The following is a 22,511-nucleotide window of genomic DNA, read 5'->3' as shown; positions in this document are numbered from 1 at the left end:
TGGGCGCCTCCCTAGGGAGGTGTTCCAGGCACGTCCAGCTGGGAGGAGGCCTCGGGGAAGACCCAGGACCAGGTGGAGAGATTAGATCTCCACACTGGCCTGGGAACGCCTCAGGATCCCCCAGTTAGAGCTGGTTAATGTGGCCCGGGAAAGGGAAGTTTGGGGTCCCCTGCTGGAGCTGCTGCCCCTGAGACCCGACCCCGGATAAGAGGCTGAAGATGAGATGAGATGAGAAGTTAAAATGTTGTTTTAAATGAATTAAATCTGCCAAAATTATAATTAAATAAATAATAAATGAATGTTCCATTAAAATGATGTAAAAATATGAATTTAAGCTTTAATTAATGAGACAAAATGTGACAATTTGCTGCTTTATTTAATTATTTTCTATTTAATTTCCCATTCATTTAATTCATTTATTTATTTGTGAATAAATAAATATACATAAACAAACATAATATTGTAAATTATGTACAAAAATACATATAATGGTATATTGGTATATTTAACACATACCGTCTATATTCATATACTTTAGAGCTTTTAGTAAATAATCAATAAATAAATAATGAATACTAAAAAAATAAAAAATATGTAACTGTATGACTATATTATGAATATATGAATATATATAATTTATAAATAAATAAAAAGAAATACTAAAATAATTTAAAAACCTGTCAAAAACACGTATTTTTGTTTTATTGTAAATAATGTACAAAAATACATTTATTGGTACATATTTATACAATTTTAGGTATTTTTGTAAATAATAAATCAATAAATAAATAAACATAAATACTAAAAATAAATACATTCCGTATATATTGAAATTGAATTGAACATTACATGGATAATTTATACAGTTTTGGGTCTTTTTAACATTAAAACAGCGAAGATTTCCGTTTTTCTTCTTCTTCTTCTTCTTCTTCTTTTTCTTCTTTTTCTTCTTCTTCTTCTTCTTCTTCTTCTTCCTGTTCCGCAGGTTTCTGTCGCGCACTGCATCATGGGAGTTCAGGTGTGTCTCTACCTGCGGTGACCGAGCTTCACTTTCCTCCGCGGCAGAACCGAGCCGCGGTTCCGCGACACACACACGGACACACACACACACGCGGACACACACACACACGCGGACACACACACACACACACCGACGGACACACAGGGACACACACACACTCTCTCTCTCTCTCGCACACGCAGGGACACACACAGGGACACACACACCGACGGACACACAGGGACACACACACACACTCTCTCTCTCTCGCACACACACGGACACACACACACACGGGGACATCCACACGCATACACAGGGATACACACACACACGGACACACACACACACGGGCACACACACACACGGGGACATTCACACACACACACGGGGACATACACACGCATACACAGGGATACACACACACAGACACACACACACTCTCACACAGAAGCACACTCAGGGACACAGACACACACACACACACAGGGACACAGACACACACACAGGGACACACACACACACACACGGACACACACACACACACACACACACACGGACCCACACACAGGGACACACAGATGGATCCTCTGGACTCAGGACGCAGGTTCAGTCCCTCTCAGGTGAGTTTCTCTTTCATTCAAACTTTATTGACACTGAAAATCAAACAGACAAAAACAAAACAACTTTAATAACTTTAATTTTATTCAGTGTTTAAGTTTAAATTCACAGTTAAAAGCATTAACTTGTACCTTTTATAGTAATAAATATATAAATATATATTAATGAGTTAAATGTTCTCAGGTTCGACATTTTACAGAGTTTTGATGTTATTTTAGTTTTAAACAATATTAAATTTGTCATTTGAGTCAAACTGAAGTGTGAAAAACAACAAAGAAATAATAAAATTATAAAGAAATTGCATCTTTACATTTGTTCTGAAAATAACTTTATATAAAAATTTAAATGTGAGCTTCTTCTCTTATTATAGAGGACGTTATTAATATTCATAACGTCCTGAGGTCGTTTCTGTGTAACGTGACGCCGCTGTGACATCACGTCCTGAGGTCGTCTCTGTGTAACGTGACGCCGCTGTGACATCACGTCCTGAGGTCGTCTCTCTGTGTAACGTGACGCCGCTGTGACATCACGTCCTGAGGTCGTCTCTGTGTAACGTGACGCCGCTGTGACATCACGTCCTGAGGTCGTCTCTGTGTAACGTGAAGCTGCTGTGACATCACGACCTCACGGCGTCCGTCAGTTTCACCCGAGATAAAGAAGAGAAACCAAACAGAGGAGCAGTTTCTCTTTAAGGTGATAAATAATAATAATAATAATATTAATAATAATAATATTAATAATAATAATCCTAAAGTGTTTAAAGCAGCTGAAGTGTTCCTGTGGGTGCGTCTGAATCATCTCTCACTGGAGTTTAAAGCGTTAAAAGTTGATTTATTCTTTAATATATTTATTTTTAATTGTTCATATTTAATAAAACATCTGCTGCGGCTTTAACTCTGCTGCACCGACGCGTGATGAACTAAACTAATACACAGAATAAACAGAAGTAACATGGAAACACTCAGATATTTAAAGTCTAATTTCAAATGTAGCAGCAAACACGTGGCTTCATGAACGTTCTGTGTGTGAAGTTAATGAAACAGAAACAGCCTCGTTCATCAGAGATCGAACCTGGACTCAGATCTTCAGGGCGCCCTCCCACTGTGCCTCCGTGCCCTGCCCCGTGCTTTAGGGTCCTTGTCCCCCCCTCCAGGCCCGTTTGTACTCACACTACCTGGGCCTCGGAGAATGCTTCTTGCTGCCTATACGTCATCACGCCGTAACACGTCACACACATTGATGAGGTCATGGCGATGCGTGGCTTTGTTTCCAGATCTTTCCGTAGACCTCGGAGTTTTTGTGCGTCTTGTCGACTGTTTTTGAATCTTTTCATCGACCAAATCTGCAGTAAACACTCCACCTCCGCATCACACCAACGTGAACCTTTCACCGCCATTGTTTGAAATGTCCGCGCATGGTCCCTCCTTCTTTTTTCTACGTCTCAACAGGCGCACAGGAAATGACCTCAGAACCGCCGTAGGCCTCATGCTCGTTCACGTGCGCACGCTCGTGCTCGTACACGTGCAAACGTGCTTTACTAAAGCCCACCTCTCCCAAACGGGCTGTGGACGGCTCGCTGTCGGCAGTTATGCGCGGTACGGTTGCACTCACACTGGTCAAAGGTTCTAGGCTTTAGCTGAAAAAACGGTTTTGTCCCGGGACAGAACGACAGTGTGAGTGCGCCCTCAGTCTCTAACACAGTTCACTAACTGCAGAGGGTTTCTTACACTTTACTTTGTTGCAGAGGATTTTCCAGAGATTCTCTTTGGGGTTCAGATCTGGACTCTGACTCCAGATTTAAAGCTGCAGTCTGGCAGATTGAGTCTGTAAGGGCGCACTCCCACTGTGCCTCCGTCCCGTGCCCCAGCACGTGTCACGGCTAAAGTCTGGTTCCTTTGACCAGTGTGAGTGCAACTGTACCACGTCTAGGAGCGGCACGCTTGCCGTCCACGGCCCGTTTGGGAGAGGTGGGCTTTAGTAAAGCACGTTTGTACGAGCACGAGCGTGTGTATTCAACCTTTAACTTTTAAATAACAAATCTTTTTTTCATTGAAAATTCCTGTAGGCAGATATGATAATATTGCAACATCACACACACACACACACACACACACACACACACACACACACACACACACACACACACACACACACACACACACACACACACACACACACACACACACACACACACATGAACCTGTTTCATTGTAAAAGTGAAGCTGGGTGTTGCTGCTCCAGGAATGCTTTCAGTGTGTGTGTGTGTGTGTGTGTGTGTGTGTGTGTTTAAATGTGTGTGTGTGTGTGATCCACGCCCTGTTCACCTGCTGACTGACGTAAAGCTGCACCTCTAAACCGTTTATTCGAGAGCTTCAGGTTCAGAAGCTTCAGTCGTTGAAACCATTTCCCCTGCTTCAGTCTTTGTGCTAAGCTAGGCTAAACCTGCGCTAAGCTAGGCTAAACCTGTGCTAAACTAGGCTACACCTGGGCTAAGCTAGGCTAAACCTGTGCTAAGCTAGGCTGAACCTGTGCTAAGCTAGGCTAAACCTGTGCTAAGCTAGGCTTAACCAGTGCTGAGCTGCAGGTTTCACTGCGTCCACTTCTAAGAGGTGAACGTGGGTCAGTCGGGAGTCTCACACTGACCCAGTAAAGGGGACCCGAGCCAGAACACCCCGGACTCCACTGGTGGATTTGTCGGATCAGGGGAGTTCTTCCTCGGACCCTGGATCAGCGTGAGACTCCTGCTTTAACCCTGAACCACTGATCTGTTCGATCCACAGCAGCTGGTGTTTAACCGTCAACACACTTCAAGGCTGGGACGGAAAACCTGTTGACCCTCATGTCCCTGGTGTCCTTCATGACCTTCCTGACCCTCATGTCCTTTATGTCCTCCTGACCCTCATGTCCTTTATGTCCTTTATGTCCTTCCTGACCCTCATGTCCTTTATGTCCTTCCTGACCCTCATGTCCTTTATGTCCTTTCTGACCCTCATGTCCTTTATGTCCTTCCTGAACCTCATGTCCTCCCTGACCCTCATGTCCTTTATGTCCTTCCTGACCCTCATGTCCTTCCTGTCCCTCATGTCCTTTATGTCCTTTCTGGCCCTCATGTCCTTTATGTCCTTCCTGACCCTCATGTCCTTCCTGACCCTGATGTCCTTCCTGACCCTCATGTCCTTCCTGACCCTCATGTCCTCCCTGACCCTCATGTCCTTCCTGACCCTCATGTCCTTTATGTCCTTCCTGACCCTCATGTCCTTCCTGTCCCTCATGTCCCTCATGTCCTTTATGTCCATTCTGACCCTCATGTCCTTTATGTCCTTTCTGACCCTCATGTCCTTTATGTCCTTCCTGGCCCTCATGTCCCTCATGTCCTTCCTGACCCTCATGTCCTTCTTGACCCTCATGTCCTTTATGTCCTTCCTGACCCTCATGTCCTTCTTGACCCTCATGTCCCTCATGTCCTTTATGTCCTTCCTGACCCTCATGTCCTTCCTGACCCTCATGTCCTTCCTGACCCTCATGTCCTTTATGTCCTTCCTGACCCTCATGTCCTCCCTGACCCTCATGTTCTTTATGTCCTTCCTGACCCTCATGTCCTTCCTGACCCTCATGTCCTTCCTGACCCTCATGTCCCTCATGTCCTCCCTGACCCTCATGTCCTTTATGTCCTTCCTGTCCCTCATGACCTTCCTGACCCTCATGTCCCTCATGCCCTTCCTGACCCTCATGTCCCTCATGTCCTCCCTGACCCTCATGTCCTTCCTGTCCCTCATGTCCTTCATGTCCTCCCTGACCCTCATGTCCTCCCTCATGCCCTCATGTCCTTCCTGTCCCTCATGTCCCTCATGTCCTTCCTGACCCTTAAGTCCTTCATGTCCTTCCTGACCCTCATGTCCTGAACGTCCTTCCTGACCTTCCTGACCCTCATGTCCTCCCTGACCCTCAGGTCCTCCCTGACCCTCATGTCCTCCCTGACCCTCATGTCCTTCCTGACCCTCATGTCCCTCATGTCCTTCCTGACCCTCATGACCTTCCTGACCCTCATGTCCCTCATGTCCCCGTCTGCAGGACAGTGACTGGGACACCACCCTCCAGTTCCTGCCCGCCTCAGACTCGAAGCACCTGGAGAAGAAACCCGGCCGCAGGAAGAAGCTGTGGATCGGGCTCGGTCTGGTGCTCGCCGCCGCCGCCTTGGCGCTGCTGAGCGGCCTGCTGGTCTGGCACTTCCACCGTGAGTTCACCTCAAACACTCTTCACACTCACGATATCACCTCAAAGTCCACGACCCGTCGAGTCCAAAGTCCTGTCCTGTGTCCAAACTCGTCCAGTTTTAATGTTTGTGGTTAAAGGATTTTCTTCAAATTTGGCACAAAGTTGCATTTGGACTCAAAGATGATGTGATTTAGAGTTTGGAGGTCAAAGGTCACACATCCATCCATCTGTTTCCTGCTGAATGTGACGTGTCAGGAACCAATGGAGGGATTTTCTTCAAATTTGGCACAAATGTCCATGATTTTGGACGTTTTTCTCACTCTTCTCACGTGTCGAACAGGATGACATGATGAAGTGATGATATTTTACATCCCAAAGGTCAAAGGTCAACTTATCTGAGACGTTTGGTCGGATTCTGAACTGGTGAAACTTTGCTTCACCTTCTTGGATCTGAAGAAAAATGCATTTAATTCCTTCAAAGTCGTCACTGCCCGTGTTATCTGGACCTTTTGGATATAAAGCGGTAAAACGTATTCTGAAAACACTGAACTGTCCCTTTAACACGCTGCGGCCTGAATGATGCTGTTTTTATCAGTTACAACAGTTTTTATTAAAGAGAAGAAGAACTTTGTGACTTGAGAACGGTCGTAACCGTGATGATTGTAAGATGATCCGTCTCTGTTCAGTCCGCAGCGACGTCAGGGTGAAGAAGGTCTACATCGGCTCCATGGGGATCCAGAACCAGCCTTTCATGGCGGCGTATGAGGAACCCGACAGCGCCAAGTTTCAACACCTGGCGTCTCTGGTCAGCCGGCAGGTGAGACTCACCTGAGCCCGTGGACCCGCCGCTGCTTCCTGTCGTCCGTGTCTCGTGGTTCGTTTACGCCGAGTTTGACTTTTTATGTTTCAGCTGGAACTGATTTACTCCAAGAACTCTGTGCTGGCGAAGTCCTTCAAAGGCTCCAGCGTGCAGGCCTTCAGGTACATCACACACGCACACAGGCACACACACACACACACGCACACACACACGCACGCACACACACACACGCACGCACGCACGCACGCACGCACAGGCACACACACACACACACACACACACACACACACGCACACACACACGCACACGCACAGGCACAGACACACACACACACACGCACACACACATACACATGCACACACGCACACACACACACACACGCACGCACAAACACACACACACACACACACACAAACACACGCGCAGACACAAACACACACGCAGACACACACACGCGCACACACACACGCACGCACACATACACACACACGCGCATACACATGCACGCACGCACGCACGCACGCATGCACAGACACACGAGCACACACACAAGCACGCACACGTGCACACACACGCAGACGCACGCACACACACACGCAGACGCACACACGCAGACGCACACACGCAGACGCACACACGCAGACGCACACACGCAGACGCACACACGCAGACACACACGCAGACGCACGCACACACACTGACACACACACGCGCAGCACAAACGCAGACGCACGCACACACACACACAAGCATGCACACACACACACACAGACGCACAATACTATGACTATTAGTCCGAAGTATCAGGTAAACGTCTGTTTTCATGTTTGTGACGATGACGGACAGAGTTGTATTTCCTCCTCACGCTCCGTCCCTCCCTTCGTCCTCTCTGTGTCTCCGCAGTGAGGGGGACGGCGGCGGCGACAGCGTCGTGGCGTATTACCAGTCCGAGTTTGACGTCCACGTCCTCCAGGAGGACTCTCTGGACCGAGCCATCGAGTCTCTGGAGCCGGGCGCAGGAAGTCCGGCGGGCCGACACGGACGCCTGCTGCTGAAACCCACGGACCCGCTCAACGTCAACAACGTCGTCTCACGAGGTTCGATGGCGCGGAGACTCACGCGGGACTCATGTGTACAGGGGACAGGAAGTGTTCATTACAGATGCGTTTAAAAGTGTTTGTTGAGTTTAAATAAAGCTTAGTTTGAATCTCTGTCCACAGCGTTGGACCCACGCATGTCCAGGAAGACGCTGTACGGTGAGGACTCTTCAGTTCTGTTCACTTTGTCATCACAGAATCATTTACCTACTGTTCTTTCAAAGTAAAAGCTTGAGACTGGAACAAAACCTCATACCCTTTTTTTGCTTTAACTTTTTATTAAAAAGTCTTAAAATACGACTTTTAGTCTGAAAATACTACGACTTTTAGTCTGAAACACTACGACTTTTAGTCTGAAACACTACGACTTTAGTCTGAGAATACTACGACTTTTACTCTGAAAATACTACGACTTTTACTCTGAAAATACGACTTTTAGTGTGAAAATACTACGACTTTTACTCTGAAAATACTACGACTTTAGTCTGAAAATACTACGACTTTAGTCTGAAAATACTACGACTTTAGTCTGAAAATACTACGACTTTTAGTCTGAAACTACGACTTTTAGTATTAAAATGCTACGACTTTTGACTTTACGACCATTTGCGATGTTTTTACGATAGCTTCCGCTCTGCTAGCGCACAGGTGTCGTGTTTCTCACGTGAAGTTCGTGTTTTATTCATTAAAAAACACATTTTCTTTGTTTTCATTCGCAGTGAAAAAGTCGTTCAACCTTCACGTCAGTAAGCCAGGAATCGTGCAGTCTCCGGGGTTCCCCGACTCCTCGTACCCGCCGAACGTCTACCTGCAGTGGCGCCTGAGGGCCGACCCGGGCCACCGCGTCCTGCTGGACTTCCACACCCTGATCCTGGAGGACGACTGTCAGCAGGACTTCATCCAGATCTACGACTCCCTGGCTCCGATAGCGCAGCGCATCCTGACAGAGTGAGACGCGCGCGCCGGTGCTTTAGTCGCGTCTTCCAGGTGCAGAATGTGACGCTGACGTGTTTGCGTGTTTCTCCGCAGACAGTGCGGATACCCTCACGACTCTCTGTCCTTCCTGTCCTCCGGGAACGTCCTGTTGTTGACGCTGATCACCAGCGAGGAGAAGAACTTCCCCGGCTTCAGAGCCAACTACTCCCAGATCCCTGCGACGCAGCAAAGTACGACCGCAAGTTCCACTAGTTTCACTTCACAAACGCGTATTTTTAAACTTCCTCTCACGTTTTTCTCCTGAATTTATGAAGCATCATCACACTTTGTTATTCTTTCTGTTATTGAAAGACTTTTAGTGTTTTGGCATCAAAATAAGACTTAAATTTCAACTTTTAGTCTTAAAATACGACTTAAATTCTAAATTTGTCTTAAAATATGACTTAAATTCAACATTTAGTCTTAATATATAACTTTAAATTCAACATTTAGTCTTAAAATACGATTAAAAAAGTTATAAAAGTCCTGTTGTTGATGCAGGAAGTTATAAAAGTCCTGTTGTTGATGCAGGAAGTTATAAAAGTCCTGTTGTTGATGCGTGACGTTATAAAAGTCCTGTTGTTGATGCGTGAAGTTATAAAAGTCCTGTTGTTGATGCAGGAAGTTATAAAAGTCCTGTTGTTGATGCGTGACGTTATAAAAGTCCTGTTGTTGATGCTTGACGTTATAAAAGTCCTGTTGTTGATGCGTGAAGTTATAAAAGTCCTGTTGTTGATGCGTGACGTTATAAAAGTCCTGTTGTTGATGCTTTAAGTTATAAAAGTCCTGTTGTTGATGCAGGAAGTTATAAAAGTCCTGTTGTTGATGCGTGACGTTATAAAAGTCCTGTTGTTGATGCGTGACGTTATAAAAGTCCTGTTGTCGATGCGTGACGTTATAAAAGTCCTGTTGTTGATGCGTGACGTTATAAAAGTCCTGTTGTTGATGCGTGACGTTATAAAAGTCCTGTTGTTGATGCGTGACGTTATAAAAGTCCTGTTGTTGATGCGTGACGTTATAAAAGTCCTGTTGTTGATGCAGGAAATTATAAAAGTCCTGTTGTTGATGCAGGAAGTTATAAAAGTCCTGTTGTTGATGCATGACGTTATAAAAGTCCTGTTGTTGATGCATGACGTTATAAAAGTCCTGTTGTTGATGCGTGACGTTATAAAAGTCCTGTTGTTGATGCGTCACGTTGTAAAAGTCCTGTTGTTGATGCAGGAAGTTATAAAAGTCCTGTTGTTGATGCGTGACGTTATAAAAGTCCTGTTGTTGATGCGTGACGTTATAAAAGTCCTGTTGTTGATGCAGGAAGTTATAAAAGTCCTGTTGTTGATGCGTGACGTTATAAAAGTCCTGTTGTTGATGCATGACGTTATAAAAGTCCTGTTGTTGATGCGTGACGTTATAAAAGTCCTGTTGTTGATGCAGGAAGTTATAAAAGTCCTGTTGTTGATGCATGACGTTATAAAAGTCCTGTTGTTGATGCGTGACGTTATAAAAGTCCTGTTGTTGATGCAGGAAGTTATAAAAGTCCTGTTGTTGATGCATGACGTTATAAAAGTCCTGTTGTTGATGCATGACGTTATAAAAGTCCTGTTGTTGATGCGTGACGTTATAAAAGTCCTGTTGTTGATGCGTCACGTTATAAAAGTCCTGTTGTTGATGCAGGAAGTTATAAAAGTCCTGTTGTTGATGCGTGACGTTATAAAAGTCCTGTTGTTGATGCGTGACGTTATAAAAGTCCTGTTGTTGATGCAGGAAGTTATAAAAGTCCTGTTGTTGATGCGTGACGTTATAAAAGTCCTGTTGTTGATGTGTGACGTTATAAAAGTCCTGTTGTTGATGCAGGAGGTTATAAAAGTCCTGTTGTTGATGCATGACGTTATAAAAGTCCTGTTGTTGATGCGTGACGTTATAAAAGTCCTGTTGTTGATGCGTGACGTTATAAAAGTCCTGTTGTTGATGCGTGACGTTATAAAAGTCCTGTTGTTGATGCGTGACGTTATAAAAGTCCTGTTGTTGATGCGTGACGTTATAAAAGTCCTGTTGTTGATGCGTGACGTTATAAAAGTCCTGTTGTTGATGCGTGACGTTATAAAAGTCCTGTTGTTGATGCGTGACGTTATAAAAGTCCTGTTCTTGATGCGTGAAGTTATAAAAGTCCTGTTGTTGATGCACAACGTTATAAAAGTCCTGTTGTTGATGCGTGACGTTATAAAAGTCCTGTTGTTGATGCGTGACGTTATAAAAGTCCTGTTGTTGATGCACAACGTTATAAAAGTCCTGTTGTTGATGCGTGACGTTATAAAAGTCCTGTTGTTGATGCGTGACGTTATAAAAGTCCTGTTGTTGATGCGTGACGTTATAAAAGTCCTGTTGTTGATGCAGGAAGTTATAAAAGTCCTGTTGTTGATGCGTGACGTTATAAAAGTCCTGTTGTTGATGCAGGAAGTTATAAAAGTCCTGTTGTTGATGCAGGAAGTTATAAAAGTCCTGTTGTTGATGCAGGAAGTTATAAAAGTCCTGTTGTTGATGCGTGACGTTATAAAAGTCCTGTTGTTGATGCGTGACGTTATAAAAGTCCTGTTGTTGATGCGTGACGTCGTCTAACGCTGGTGTGAACTCTCCGTCCTGTCGTTCAGAGTGTGGCGGTGCGCTGACGGGAGACAAAGGCTCTTTCTCCTCGCCTTTCTTTCCCTCCAACTATCCTCCGAGAACCACCTGCGTCTGGAACATCGAGGTCAGTCCACGCTTCAGTGTTTCAGTGAGAACAACACGTGAAGGTTCGTGTTTGTGTATTTGTTTGTTCTGTATTTTTCGTTTTTCAGGCCTCGAAAGAAAAGTTTGTGAAGGTTCAGTTCAACAACTTCCTGTTGGGGAAGTCGAGCGGCCAGTGCAGCAAAGATTACGTGGAAGTCAACGGGAAAAGGTCAGACATCATTCTTCCTAATGATTCAGTTATTACAACATTAACAGGGTGAGTGCACTCACTCCCATATGAAGCCTCTTTGCCAAAGTCTTGATCTTTTAACCCTCTTTATGTCGTGGCGGGGGACAGGCGGTCCTGACAGTAACGACACGTGACCTACAACCAAGCCCTGGGTACCTCCTGTAGGAATAAGTCCAGAGTCTAAGGGCGCCCTCCCACTGTACCTCCGTCCCGCGCCCCGTGCTTTAGGGTCCTTGTCCCCCCCTCCAGGCCCGTTTGTACTCACACTACCTGGGCCTCGGAGAATGCTTCTTGCTGCCTATATACGTCATCACGCCGTAACACGTCACACGCGTTGATGACGTCATGGCGATGCGTGGCTTTGTTTCCAGATCTTACCGTAGAAAAGATCCCTCCTTCTTTTTTCTATGTCCCAACAGGCGCACAGGAAATGACCTCAGAGCCGCCGTAGGCCTCGTGCTCGTACACGTGCAAACGTGCTTTACTAAAGCCCACCTCTCCCAAACGGGCCGTGGACGGCAAGCGTGCCGCTCCTAGACGTGGTACGGTTGCACTCACACTGGTCAAAGGAACCAGACTTTAGGCACGATTCGGAGGCACAGTGGGAGTGCGCCCTTAAACTTGTTTTGGAGGTTAAACAAGTCGTTATCATTAGAAAAGTATAATAAGTGAAAATCAAAGTCCAAAGTTTGAGGACTTGAGACTGGAGGTTGGGTTAGTCCACCACACCGGCTTCTGATGCTGATGATGATGATGATGATGATGATGATGCTGATGATGACGCTCTAAATATTGAAGGTTATCAGTCAGACTCTGGTCTCTGTTGTAGGCTGTGTGGCAGTAAACCCCGGAGCACTGTGGTCACCAGCCGAAGCAACGTGATGACCATCAAATTCATCTCAGACTCGTCCTACGTCAACCAGGGTTTCACCGCCGAGTACGAAGCCTTCGTCCCGACTAATCGTAAGATTTCTTTGATCCTACCACCTTTACATACCTTCAGTTTTAGCTTCCCTTCCTAAGTGTTTATTGTCTTCGATCAGCTTGTCCTGGAAGGTTCCAGTGCACCAACAACCTGTGCATCAACCAGACGCTGCACTGTGACGGCTGGAACGACTGTGGAGACGGGAGCGACGAGGACAACTGCAGTGAGTCCAGACCACCGACGCTGGTTTTACTACCAATCACAGCAACGAAACGTGACCTACGACCAATCACAGCAACCAAACGTGACCTACGACCAATCACAGCAACCAAACGTGACCTACGACCAATCACAGCAACCAAACGTGACCTACGACCAATCACAGCAATGAAACATGACCTACGACCAAGCCCTGAGTACCTTCAGTAGGAACCAATGGGCTCATGGCTCAGACAGGAAGCGAGACAGTATTAACGGACGCACTCACATGCTGTTGTTTTTCTGTGTCTCTGCTCAGCGTGCGAGGCGTCGCAGATGAAGTGTAAAAACGGCCGCTGTAAACCACAGTTCTGGGCGTGCGACGGGGTCGATGACTGTGGAGACAACTCTGACGAGGACGACTGTGGTGGGTTAAACTCACGGTTCACGAGTGGAGGTCGAATCATCCAGACGTGATGAACGGCGTCTCTTCGTGCTGCGGTCAAAGGTATCTGAAGGTTAGAAACGGTTTTGCTTTTCTCCACAGTAAAATGCAAACCGGGAGAGTTTTCCTGCAGAAACGGCCGCTGCGTCCCCGAGAAGCTCAGGTGCAACGGGAAAGACGACTGCGCCGACGGTTCGGACGAGTCCACGTGTGAAAAATGTAAGAAACGAGGCTTTAAAGTGCCTAAAAACAAGAATGAACCATCTTTCTGTTGTCACATGTCGCTGATGCTCCTGTTCAGTCAAAGACCTTTAGGGCGCCCTCACACTGTGCCTCCGTCCCGTGCCCCGTGCTTTAGGGTCCTTGTCCCCCCTCCAGGCCCGTTTGTACTCACACTACCTGGGCCTCGGAGAATGCTTCTTGCTGCCTATACGTCATCACGCCGTAACACGTCACACGCATTGATGACGTCATGGCGATGCGTGGCTTTGTTTCCAGATCTTTCCGTAGACCTCGGAGTTTTTGTGCGTCTTGTCGACTGTTTTTGAATCTTTTCATCGACCAAATCTGCAGTAAACACTCCACCTCCGCATCACACCAACGTGAACCTTTCACCGCCATTGTTTGAAATGTCCGCGCATGGTCCCTCCTTCTTTTCTCTACGTCCCAACAGGCGCACAGGAAATGACCTCAGAGCCGCCGTAGGCCTCGTGCTCGTACACGTGCACACGCTCGTGCTCGTACATGTGCAAACGTGCTTTACTAAAGCCCACCTCTCCCAAACGGGCCATGGACGGCCAGCTGGCCGCAGTTATGCTCGGAGCGGGTGCACTCACACTGGTCAAACACACTAGGCTTGACCCGAAAAACCTGTTTTGGCGCGGTGCTGAAGGACAGTGTGAGTGCGCCCTTAGTCGTGACGAAACGCCCTTTCAAAGTACTATTTCCTTTGTGTTTCTACAACGCAGTAGTGCCGTGTTCGCCTTTGTCTGAACAGATCTGAGTTAAAGAAATGACAGAAAAGTCATTTTACCGCTTTTACATCCATGAAAAGACGCCTCACTGAAGAAAGAGGTGATCGTAAAAGTTCACAGGTTCGACCGCTTTGTTCGACGGACAACATTTGGTCCCGGAAATAGTATTTTGAAGGGCTGTTACGTCAGATTTAAGACGGGATAGAGTTTTAAAAATCACTGACGAAAGCCTCGGATAAGAGACGAATCGGCGCTCGAGATTTTTGCCGACACATCTCCGATGCAGCAATGATGAGAACTATAATGTGTTCTTTAAAGATCAAAGCATGTGAACTTCCTGTAGCTGACTGGTAAATACAAATACGACCCTGAAAACTAGAATAACAGGGCGTCTTTAGCGTCTTTAACGTTAGGCGTTGATCTTGAATGGTTAAACGTAGATGGTTGTGGTCGTGTCATCAAGAAGCGAGTCTCGCAAGAGAGAGCGCAAATCTAGTGTTGCCACGTAACCGCCTCTGGTGGACGAGACCGCCTCTCGAAGACGAGACCGCCTCTCGAAGACGAGACCGCCTCTCGAAGACGAGACCGCCTCTCGAAGACGAGACCGCCTCTCGAAGACAAGACCGCCTCTCGTGGACGTCCATTTTTGGAGAAAAGAACTGCGGCCTCCTGTGGTCTTGTGTCTCACCTCTCGTGTGTCTCCTGTGGTCTTGTGTCTCACCTCTCGTGTGTCTCCTGTGGTCTTGTGTCTCACCTCTCGTGTGTCTCCTCTGGTCTTGTGTCTCACCTCTCGTGTGTCTCCTGTGGTCTCGTGTCTCACCTCTCGTGTGTCTCCTGTGGTCTTGTGTCGCACCTCTCGTGTGTCTCCTGTGGTCTTGTGTCGCACCTCTTGTGTCTCACCTCTCGTGTGTCTCACCTCTCGTGTATGTTTTGGACGCTGGACTGACTCCGTGTGTCTCCTGTGGTTCAGCTCTGGTGCTGCAGCAGTGTTCGGAGTTCACCTTCCGCTGCAGAACCGGACGCTGCATCAGCAAACTGAACCCAGAGTGTGACGGAGAGCAGGACTGCGAGGACGGCTCCGACGAGGACGACTGCCGTAAGTTCACCACACACACACACACACACACTTGCACACACACACACATTGTAGGTTTAATAAAATAACTCTGCTGTAGATTTCTGTAGTCGTGTCTGTGTTTGTGTGTTGTCAGAGTGCGGGACGCGGCCGTACCGGAGCTCTCGTATCGTCGGCGGCCAGGCGTCCCGGGAGGGCGAGTGGCCCTGGCAGGTCAGCCTCCACATCAGGGGGACGGGTCACGTGTGCGGAGCGTCGGTGTTGAGCAACCGCTGGCTGCTGACCGCCGCTCACTGCGTCCAGGACAACGGACCCAACAAGTAAGAGCTCCAGATATCATCTAAACCATCTCAGACGTAACAGTGCTGCACTTTCCTGCTCCACATCACTAAGAACTGAGAGCGTTAAGCCTTAAAGGATGGATGGATAGATATACATACACACACACACACAAACACACGTCGGTCTGACGTAGACCCCTCAGATCACTCTCCTGTTCTGCTGATATAAAGTTTGACCTCTGACCTCTCGGGCGTGTGTTGATGCAGGTACTCCCAGGCGGACCAATGGGAGGCCCTGCTGGGTCTGCACGTGCAGAGTCAGACCAGCGAGTGGACGGTGAGGAGGAACGTGAGGCGGATCGTCGCTCACGAGGACTACAACGCCTTTTCTTACGACAACGACATCGCTCTGATGGAGCTGGACGCCAACGTCACCCTCAACCAGAACATCTGGCCCATCTGCCTGCCCTCCGCCACCTACCACTTCCCAGCAGGCCGAGAGGCGTGGATCACCGGCTGGGGCGCCACCAGAGAGGGAGGTGAGTCGACACGGGGTGGCAGCGGTGTGTTCGGCAACGTTCGCAGGATGCCTCATGTCTCTGAGGTTGATTTTGGTTGCTAGGGGCGACCGTGAACGTCCCGCCCACACTGTTTGACTGACAGGTAGTGTTTGACGAAACATTCGCCGAAGAAAATGTGGTTGTTGTTTGAATTCACTCCAGCTCCGCCTCTTCGCTCTGCCTCTTTGCTCCGTCTCTGCTCCGCCTCTGCGCTCGCCTCTTCGCCCCGCCTCCTCGCTCCGCCTCCTCGCTCCGCCTCTTTGCTCCACCTCTTTGCTCCGCCTCGCCTCTTTGCTCCGCCTCGCCTCGTCCCTCCGCTTCTTCGCCCCGCCTCTTGCTCTGCCTCTTTGCTCCGCTCTCTGCTCCGCCTCTTAGCCCCGCCTCTTTGCTCCGCTCTCCGCTCCGCCTCTTTGCTCCGCCTCTGCGCACCTCTTCCCCCGCCTCTTACCCCCGCCTCTTCGCCCCGCCTCTTCGCCCCGCCTCTTCGCTCCGCCTCTTCGCTCCGCCTCCTCGCTCCGCCTCTTCGCCCCGCCTCCAGCTCCGCCTCTTCAGCCGCCTCTTCGCCCCGCCTCCAGCTCCGCCTCTTCACCCCGCCTCTTCGCTCCGCCTCTTCCCCCCGCCTCTTCACCCCGCCTCTTCGCTCCGCCTCTTCACCCCGCCTCTTCACCCCGCCTCTTCGCTCCGCCTCCAGCTCCGCCTCTTCGCTCCGCCTCTTCGCTCAGTGTTCAGGCTTTGTCTGTTTAAAATGTTGGTTTGGTCTCAAACTCGTCTCTCCGTGCGTCAGGCCTCGCGGCGACCATCCTGCAGAAGGCGGAGGTCCGGATCATCAACAGCACGGTGTGTAAGAGTCTGATGGACGACGAGGTCACGGACAGGATGCTGTGTGCCGGCGTCCTCAAAGGAGGCGTGGACGCCTGTCAGGTAACGCTATGGCACCGCACCAGGCATCAACTCACGATGACTCATAGTTACATCTCATAATTATCATTACAATAATATTATTAACAATGTTAATGAGGATTTACTGTGTTTGTGTATCGACTGAACACGTCAGAAAAACATGAGCCGTGTCAGTTTGAAGCTCTCTGATTGGCTCTGCTGTTCCTCCGACCCTCAGGGCGACTCCGGCGGGCCGCTGTCCGTCACCGGCCCCAGTGGGCGGGTCTCACTGGCCGGCGTCGTGAGCTGGGGCGACGGCTGCGCTCGCAGGAACAAACCCGGCGTCTACACCCGGGTCACCAAATACCGCAGCTGGATAAAGGAGAACAGCGGCGTGTAGCGGCCGAGCGCGGGGCGGCGGCTGTTTCTCATGGATACTTACGACTGCAGATGAATGTGACTGTTTCAGGGACTCTTTGAAAAGTCTTTTTGTTGCTTTTTTCAAATTTACAAAACATGTTTTCTACGAATCAACGAAGCAGAAGCTGAGCGCAGGTGAGTGACACTGAGATCACAACTCCATCGACTTCTTTTAGTGTCATAATGAATCACAGCAGTAACATTTAGTGTGTTCGCCACCTAAAGTCGCACAAAGATGATGCAACTGTGCTCTACGTAACACCATGTACATGTATATAGCCAATCACCTGCACACAAGAAGTGATGAAGATTCAAGGAGCATGGACACGTTTATTCTCTGACTCTTCTGCCCGACACCAGCGGCGGGCAACTCCGGTCCTGGAGAGCCGGTCTCCTGCTGCATGTTTTAGGTTTCTCCCTACCCCAACACACCTGAGTCTAAGGGCGCCCTCCCACTGTGCCTCCGTCCCGTGCCCCGTGCTTTAGGGTCCTTGTCCCCCCCTCCAGGCCCGTTTGTACTCACACTACCTGGGCCTCGGAGAATGCTTCTTGCTGCCTATACGTCATCACGCCGTAACACGTCACACGCGTTGATGACGTCATGGCGATGCGTGGCTTTGTTTCCAGATCTTTCCGTAGACCTCGGAGTTTTTGTGCGTCTTGTCGACTGTTTTTGAATCTTTTCATCGACCAAATCTGCAGTAAACACTCCACCTCCGCATCACACCAACGTGAACCTTTCACCGCCATTGTTTTAAATGTCCGCGCATGGTCCCTCCTTCTTTATTCTACGTCCCAACAGGCGCACAGGAAATGACCTCAGAGCCGCCAAGAGACTCACACTAAGGGCTGAGAAGTTGCTGAATAGCAGCAGGGTGTTTTTGGCGAGGTCTTCCATAAAGCAACTCCATCAGCTGGTCACAAGTCACCATGGATACAACTGACTGTTTACCATCGCACAGTGAGACGTCAAATGGTTTTCCTCGGTTTTCCTGTCCACACATGACTGCTGAAATCGGATTATACCCTGGACTGCGGTTACAAAAAACTGCGGTAAATGGACTTGTACTAAAGCGCCTTTCTAGTCTTCTGACTACTCAGGGCGCTTCACAGTGTTTGTCACATTCACACTGATGGCCGTGGACATCTACAGACCATCTAATCTGACCATTCACACCACGGGGAGCAATTCAGGGTTCAGTGTCTTGCCCAAGGACACTTCGACATGTGGACAGGGGGCGGTGGGGATCGAACCGCCAATCTCTTGAATGGAGGACGACCCACTGTGCCTCTGAGCCACAGTCGCCCTAGGAGCAACCACTGGATGAACGGATGAACCATGCAGAAAAACACCCAGCCCCTAATTATTCAACACATTCGGAGTCCATTACATTAAAAAAAACATGTTAATGCTGTTCCTCACGTCGAGATGATGGAGTTGTGATCTTTAGTCAACAGAGTTAAAAGATTAGCGGCCTCAGTGTCTCTCTGCTTCTGCGAGAAAGACGAAAAATAAATCACTCTCATGATGGGAAGCCGGGATTTTCTCATGCACACGTTTGGATACGAACGACTTTGTAGAAGCAGAAAGTGACGTTTGCGTTTCCTCCTGAAGCTTCGCTGTGTTGTAAATAATGATGATGCAAATATTCTCAGGGCAAAAAGGAAAAGAAAAAGAAAATACTCCAGCTTCAAACTTATATTTGTAGTGTTTCTAATGGTTGGACAGTTTGCGTTTGGCTGATTTACTCAGAAGAGCAGGGTGTCATCAGCGTAGAGCGACAGTCGTCACTGGAGTTAATCAGGAAGAACGAGTTCGAACTCTGAATTTATAACTTCATAATATTTAATTTTAAACTGGGGAACCACTTTAAACATCATCCAACCATAAAATTAAACAAAAAAAACTAACTTTGTACATTAAATTGTACGACAAATCCTTCATTATTCATCTTAAATAGAACATTTAACCGTAGTTCATGAAATTGGCTGAGACTTTATTGATAAATACAATTGATTTGTAATTTATTGCATCATTGAAATGCATTCAAGTGTTTTAACCTGATGTATTTCTTTTGCTCATTCTGTTCCAGACTAAATTTGGATTTGTTGTTTATCCTATTTTATATTTTAAAGCCTGTTTTTATCGATAAATAGAAGTAGAAGATATTTTACCCGTTATAGTTGAATAGTTTTAGATGATTTTCACTTTTTGTAGCATGAATGCAGCAATTATTGTATTGCATTTCTTTATTGGTGCCCAAAACACAAAATAATTAACTCATGTTTGATACACCTTGGTGCTGATCCAGCTAACTGTCAATAAGAAGTACTTTTTCAGGTGTGAGGTTGTTGCAGTAAACCTGAAACGTCGGGGCTTATCCGGGGTTTCCTCACCAACAATTAACCCAGAAAAATCGTAAAAATTACCAAAAAAAACGTTCAGGTTTTATTAAACATTCATAAAGGAGCTCCTCAGGGAGCCGTCCTCGGTCAGCTGGAAGTCCAGACACACCGCTAGCTAATTTTAATTTGCTCTACTTATGGGCGGGCGTAACTCAGCTTGATACGTCACCTTGTTCATCGCTCTGATTGGTTGTAGTGCTTTCCAAATTCGTGCAGTGGTATTGTGAAATGCACGCGTTGGTGCCGCCCCTTCAGTTGGGGACGGTCTATCGCTCGTTACAGGAAATCCAGACCCACATCTATCCAGACGTAGGGTCTGGATAGATGTGGGTCTGGATTTCCTGAAAAGCTCAGGGTCCAATGGAGCTCAGCGATCCGGATGGTCTCACGAGGCTATAGTTAAATTTTTATATTACATATACGACAAACTCTGTGATAGACTGGCGTCCTGTCCAGGGTGGACCCCGCCTCACGCCCGATGTCAGCTGGGATCGGCTGCAGCCCCCTCCGACCCCGACAGGGACAAGCGGTTGAAGATGAATGAATGAATATACGACAAACTGATTTTAGAGGAGGGAACCTGCTCAAAGGGATTTGGAGAAAATCCGCTTGGTTGTGGTGCTTTCCAAATTTGTGCAGTGGTATTGTGAAATGCATGCGTTGGTGCCGCCCCTTCAGTTGGAGACTGTCTATCGCTCGTTGCAGGAAATCTAGAACCACATCTATCCAGATGTAGGGTCTAGATCAGGGGTGTCAAAGTGATCCAGTAAAGGGCCGTGTGGCTGCAGGTTTTCATTCCAACCAATCAAGAACACACCTGACTCGACTTACTCAATCACCTGAACTGTCTTCACACAGTTGATTTGTTGGACCAGGTGTGTTTTTGATTGGTTGGAATGAAAACCTGCAGCCACAGCGACTCTTTACTGGATCACTGTGACACCCTTGGTCTAGATAGATGTGGGTCTGGATTTCCTGAAAAGCTCAGGGTTCATAACGAGCCATTTAACTGTCTGTTTATTTGACAAATAGCCTCCAATGACCTGTTAAGTTTCATGAAACTTTCAGGAAGGAGCTCCTCAGGGAACCATCCTCGGTCCTCTAGGGATTCACCACAATAGAAGCTAAACACCAGCTCATCTGATTTTTTTATTTACACGTTATCAATATTTAACAGAGGGGGAGAAGCGTCTGAAATGTGTTTCCTCAGGAGGGGGTCTGGAGTCTCCCTTAGAGAGAGGGGGAGAAGTTCAGCATCCGTGAGGAACTCGGAGTAGAGCCGCTGCTCCTTTGTGTTGAAAGGAGCCAGTTGAGGTGGTTCAGGATCATCTGGTCTGGATGAACCCTGGGCGCCTCCCTAGGGAGGTGTTCCAGGCACGTCCAGCTGGGAGGAGGCCTCGGGGAAGACCCAGGACCAGGTGGAGAGATTAGATCTCCACACTGGCCTGGGAACGCCTCAGGATCCCCCAGTTAGAGCTGGTTAATGTGGCCCGGGAAAGGGAAGTTTGGGGTCCCTGCTGGAGCTGCTGCCCCCGAGACCTGATCCAGGATCAGAGGCTGAAGATGAGATGAATATTTAACAGAACATCTGCTTTTTTAATCCAAAACGGGGAAAAGTTGCAAAAAGTTTAACCAACAAAACGATTTCAAACATTTGCATTAAATCAATAAAACATGGATAAGTTTTTAAAATCAAACAGAAGGAACGCTGCCTTCAGAAGAGTTTTATATTTATACAGTTTATCAAACTGCCTGAGATATTTTTTGTGTTAAAATGCCTTAAAAACGTCGTCTCTGTTGAACGTTCCTGATCTTAACGCAGCTGTTTTTGTTACATTTCCTGTTTTTGTGTTTGTGTTTTGACTCTTTGCAGTGACGTTTTCTGCTGAATGTATTTATTTGTACAGTTTTTTCTCTTTCATCCGTCTTTGCTTTGCTCGTCTGTCGTACTTTGAGTTCGGGTTGCAGGATTATTACCAGTTTTTAGTTTATGTAGTTATATTAATATAATTTAAAAGGCTGACGCTTGAAGGTAGCGGTATGAAATAATGTTAAAATCAACTTTTATTCTGATTTTGTGGAACTGTGGAAGGAATACGGATTAGCTGTAGTTTTAGTTTTGTAGGTTGTTTTAAAATCATGGACACAAATGTACGTAATCATGAATGTTCTGGATTAATTTATAATGTTTTTCAAGCAATAAAACATCTGAAAACAAATGTAAACGTTCACATAAAGTGGCTCTTTTCATGTTTCTTTGAATAACTGTGAAAGTTTTCCCCGTTAGCTAATTTCGTTTTGCTCCACTGATGCTTCTGGGCTCGAACCGGAGCCCCTTAAAGAGTAAGTCCGGCGCAAAATCATCCCACGGTCTTTTCCGGCACTTACACACATCAAATAAGCCATCGAGACAGTTTTTTTTTGTGTATGAACTGTTAATGGAGAAATACAAGAGAGTCGCTAACAGCACAGTCTATAGGTGACTTGGCTGAGAACTGGAGGGTTCGCGGGTTCGAGTCCCTGTGTGGCCCATGAATGGAGCGTGGACTGGTGGGTGGAGAGGTGCCAGCTCATCTCCTGGGCACTGCCTGATAAAGGAATTCTTCTTCTTCTAGTGGATTTAAACTGATATTTACTCGACGAAGACCAGAAACAAACGAAAACCAG

The 22,511-nt window shown here is 47.4% G+C and overlaps 1 protein-coding gene across 2 annotated transcripts; it reads left to right on the top strand.

The window, feature by feature from the left end:
- Positions 1 to 1,035: 1,035 nt before the first annotated feature.
- LOC310951767 (suppressor of tumorigenicity 14 protein homolog) lies at positions 1,036 to 22,057 on the top strand. 2 transcript variants are annotated; one of them, XR_014593347.1, is made up of 20 exons: positions 1,036 to 1,623; positions 5,693 to 5,855; positions 6,523 to 6,653; positions 6,747 to 6,817; positions 7,560 to 7,753; positions 7,877 to 7,912; positions 8,473 to 8,701; positions 8,783 to 8,919; positions 11,374 to 11,471; positions 11,560 to 11,660; positions 12,511 to 12,644; positions 12,725 to 12,829; positions 13,124 to 13,231; positions 13,352 to 13,468; positions 15,194 to 15,319; positions 15,435 to 15,618; positions 15,847 to 16,118; positions 16,924 to 17,060; positions 17,257 to 20,054; positions 20,484 to 22,057. XR_014593347.1 is itself a non-coding variant. In XM_083920171.1 (19 exons), the coding sequence occupies exons 1-19, from the start codon at positions 1,582 to 1,584 to the stop codon at positions 17,416 to 17,418; spliced, it is 2,547 nt and encodes an 848-aa protein (XP_083776297.1). In that variant the 5' UTR covers positions 1,036 to 1,581; the 3' UTR covers positions 17,419 to 22,057. The 2 variants fall into 2 exon arrangements, 1 of the variants encoding a protein (XP_083776297.1); XM_083920171.1 differs by having other exon boundaries at positions 17,257 to 22,057.
- The last annotated feature ends 454 nt before the right edge of the window (positions 22,058 to 22,511 follow it).

The sequence above is a fragment of the Echiichthys vipera genome (genome assembly GCF_963691815.1).
Source record: "Echiichthys vipera genome assembly, chromosome: 9".
Classification (NCBI taxonomy): Eukaryota; Metazoa; Chordata; class Actinopteri; order Perciformes; family Trachinidae; genus Echiichthys; species Echiichthys vipera.
The sequence above is the reverse complement of the archived record's forward strand: the minus strand, read 5'-3'. Positions and strand labels throughout refer to the sequence as shown.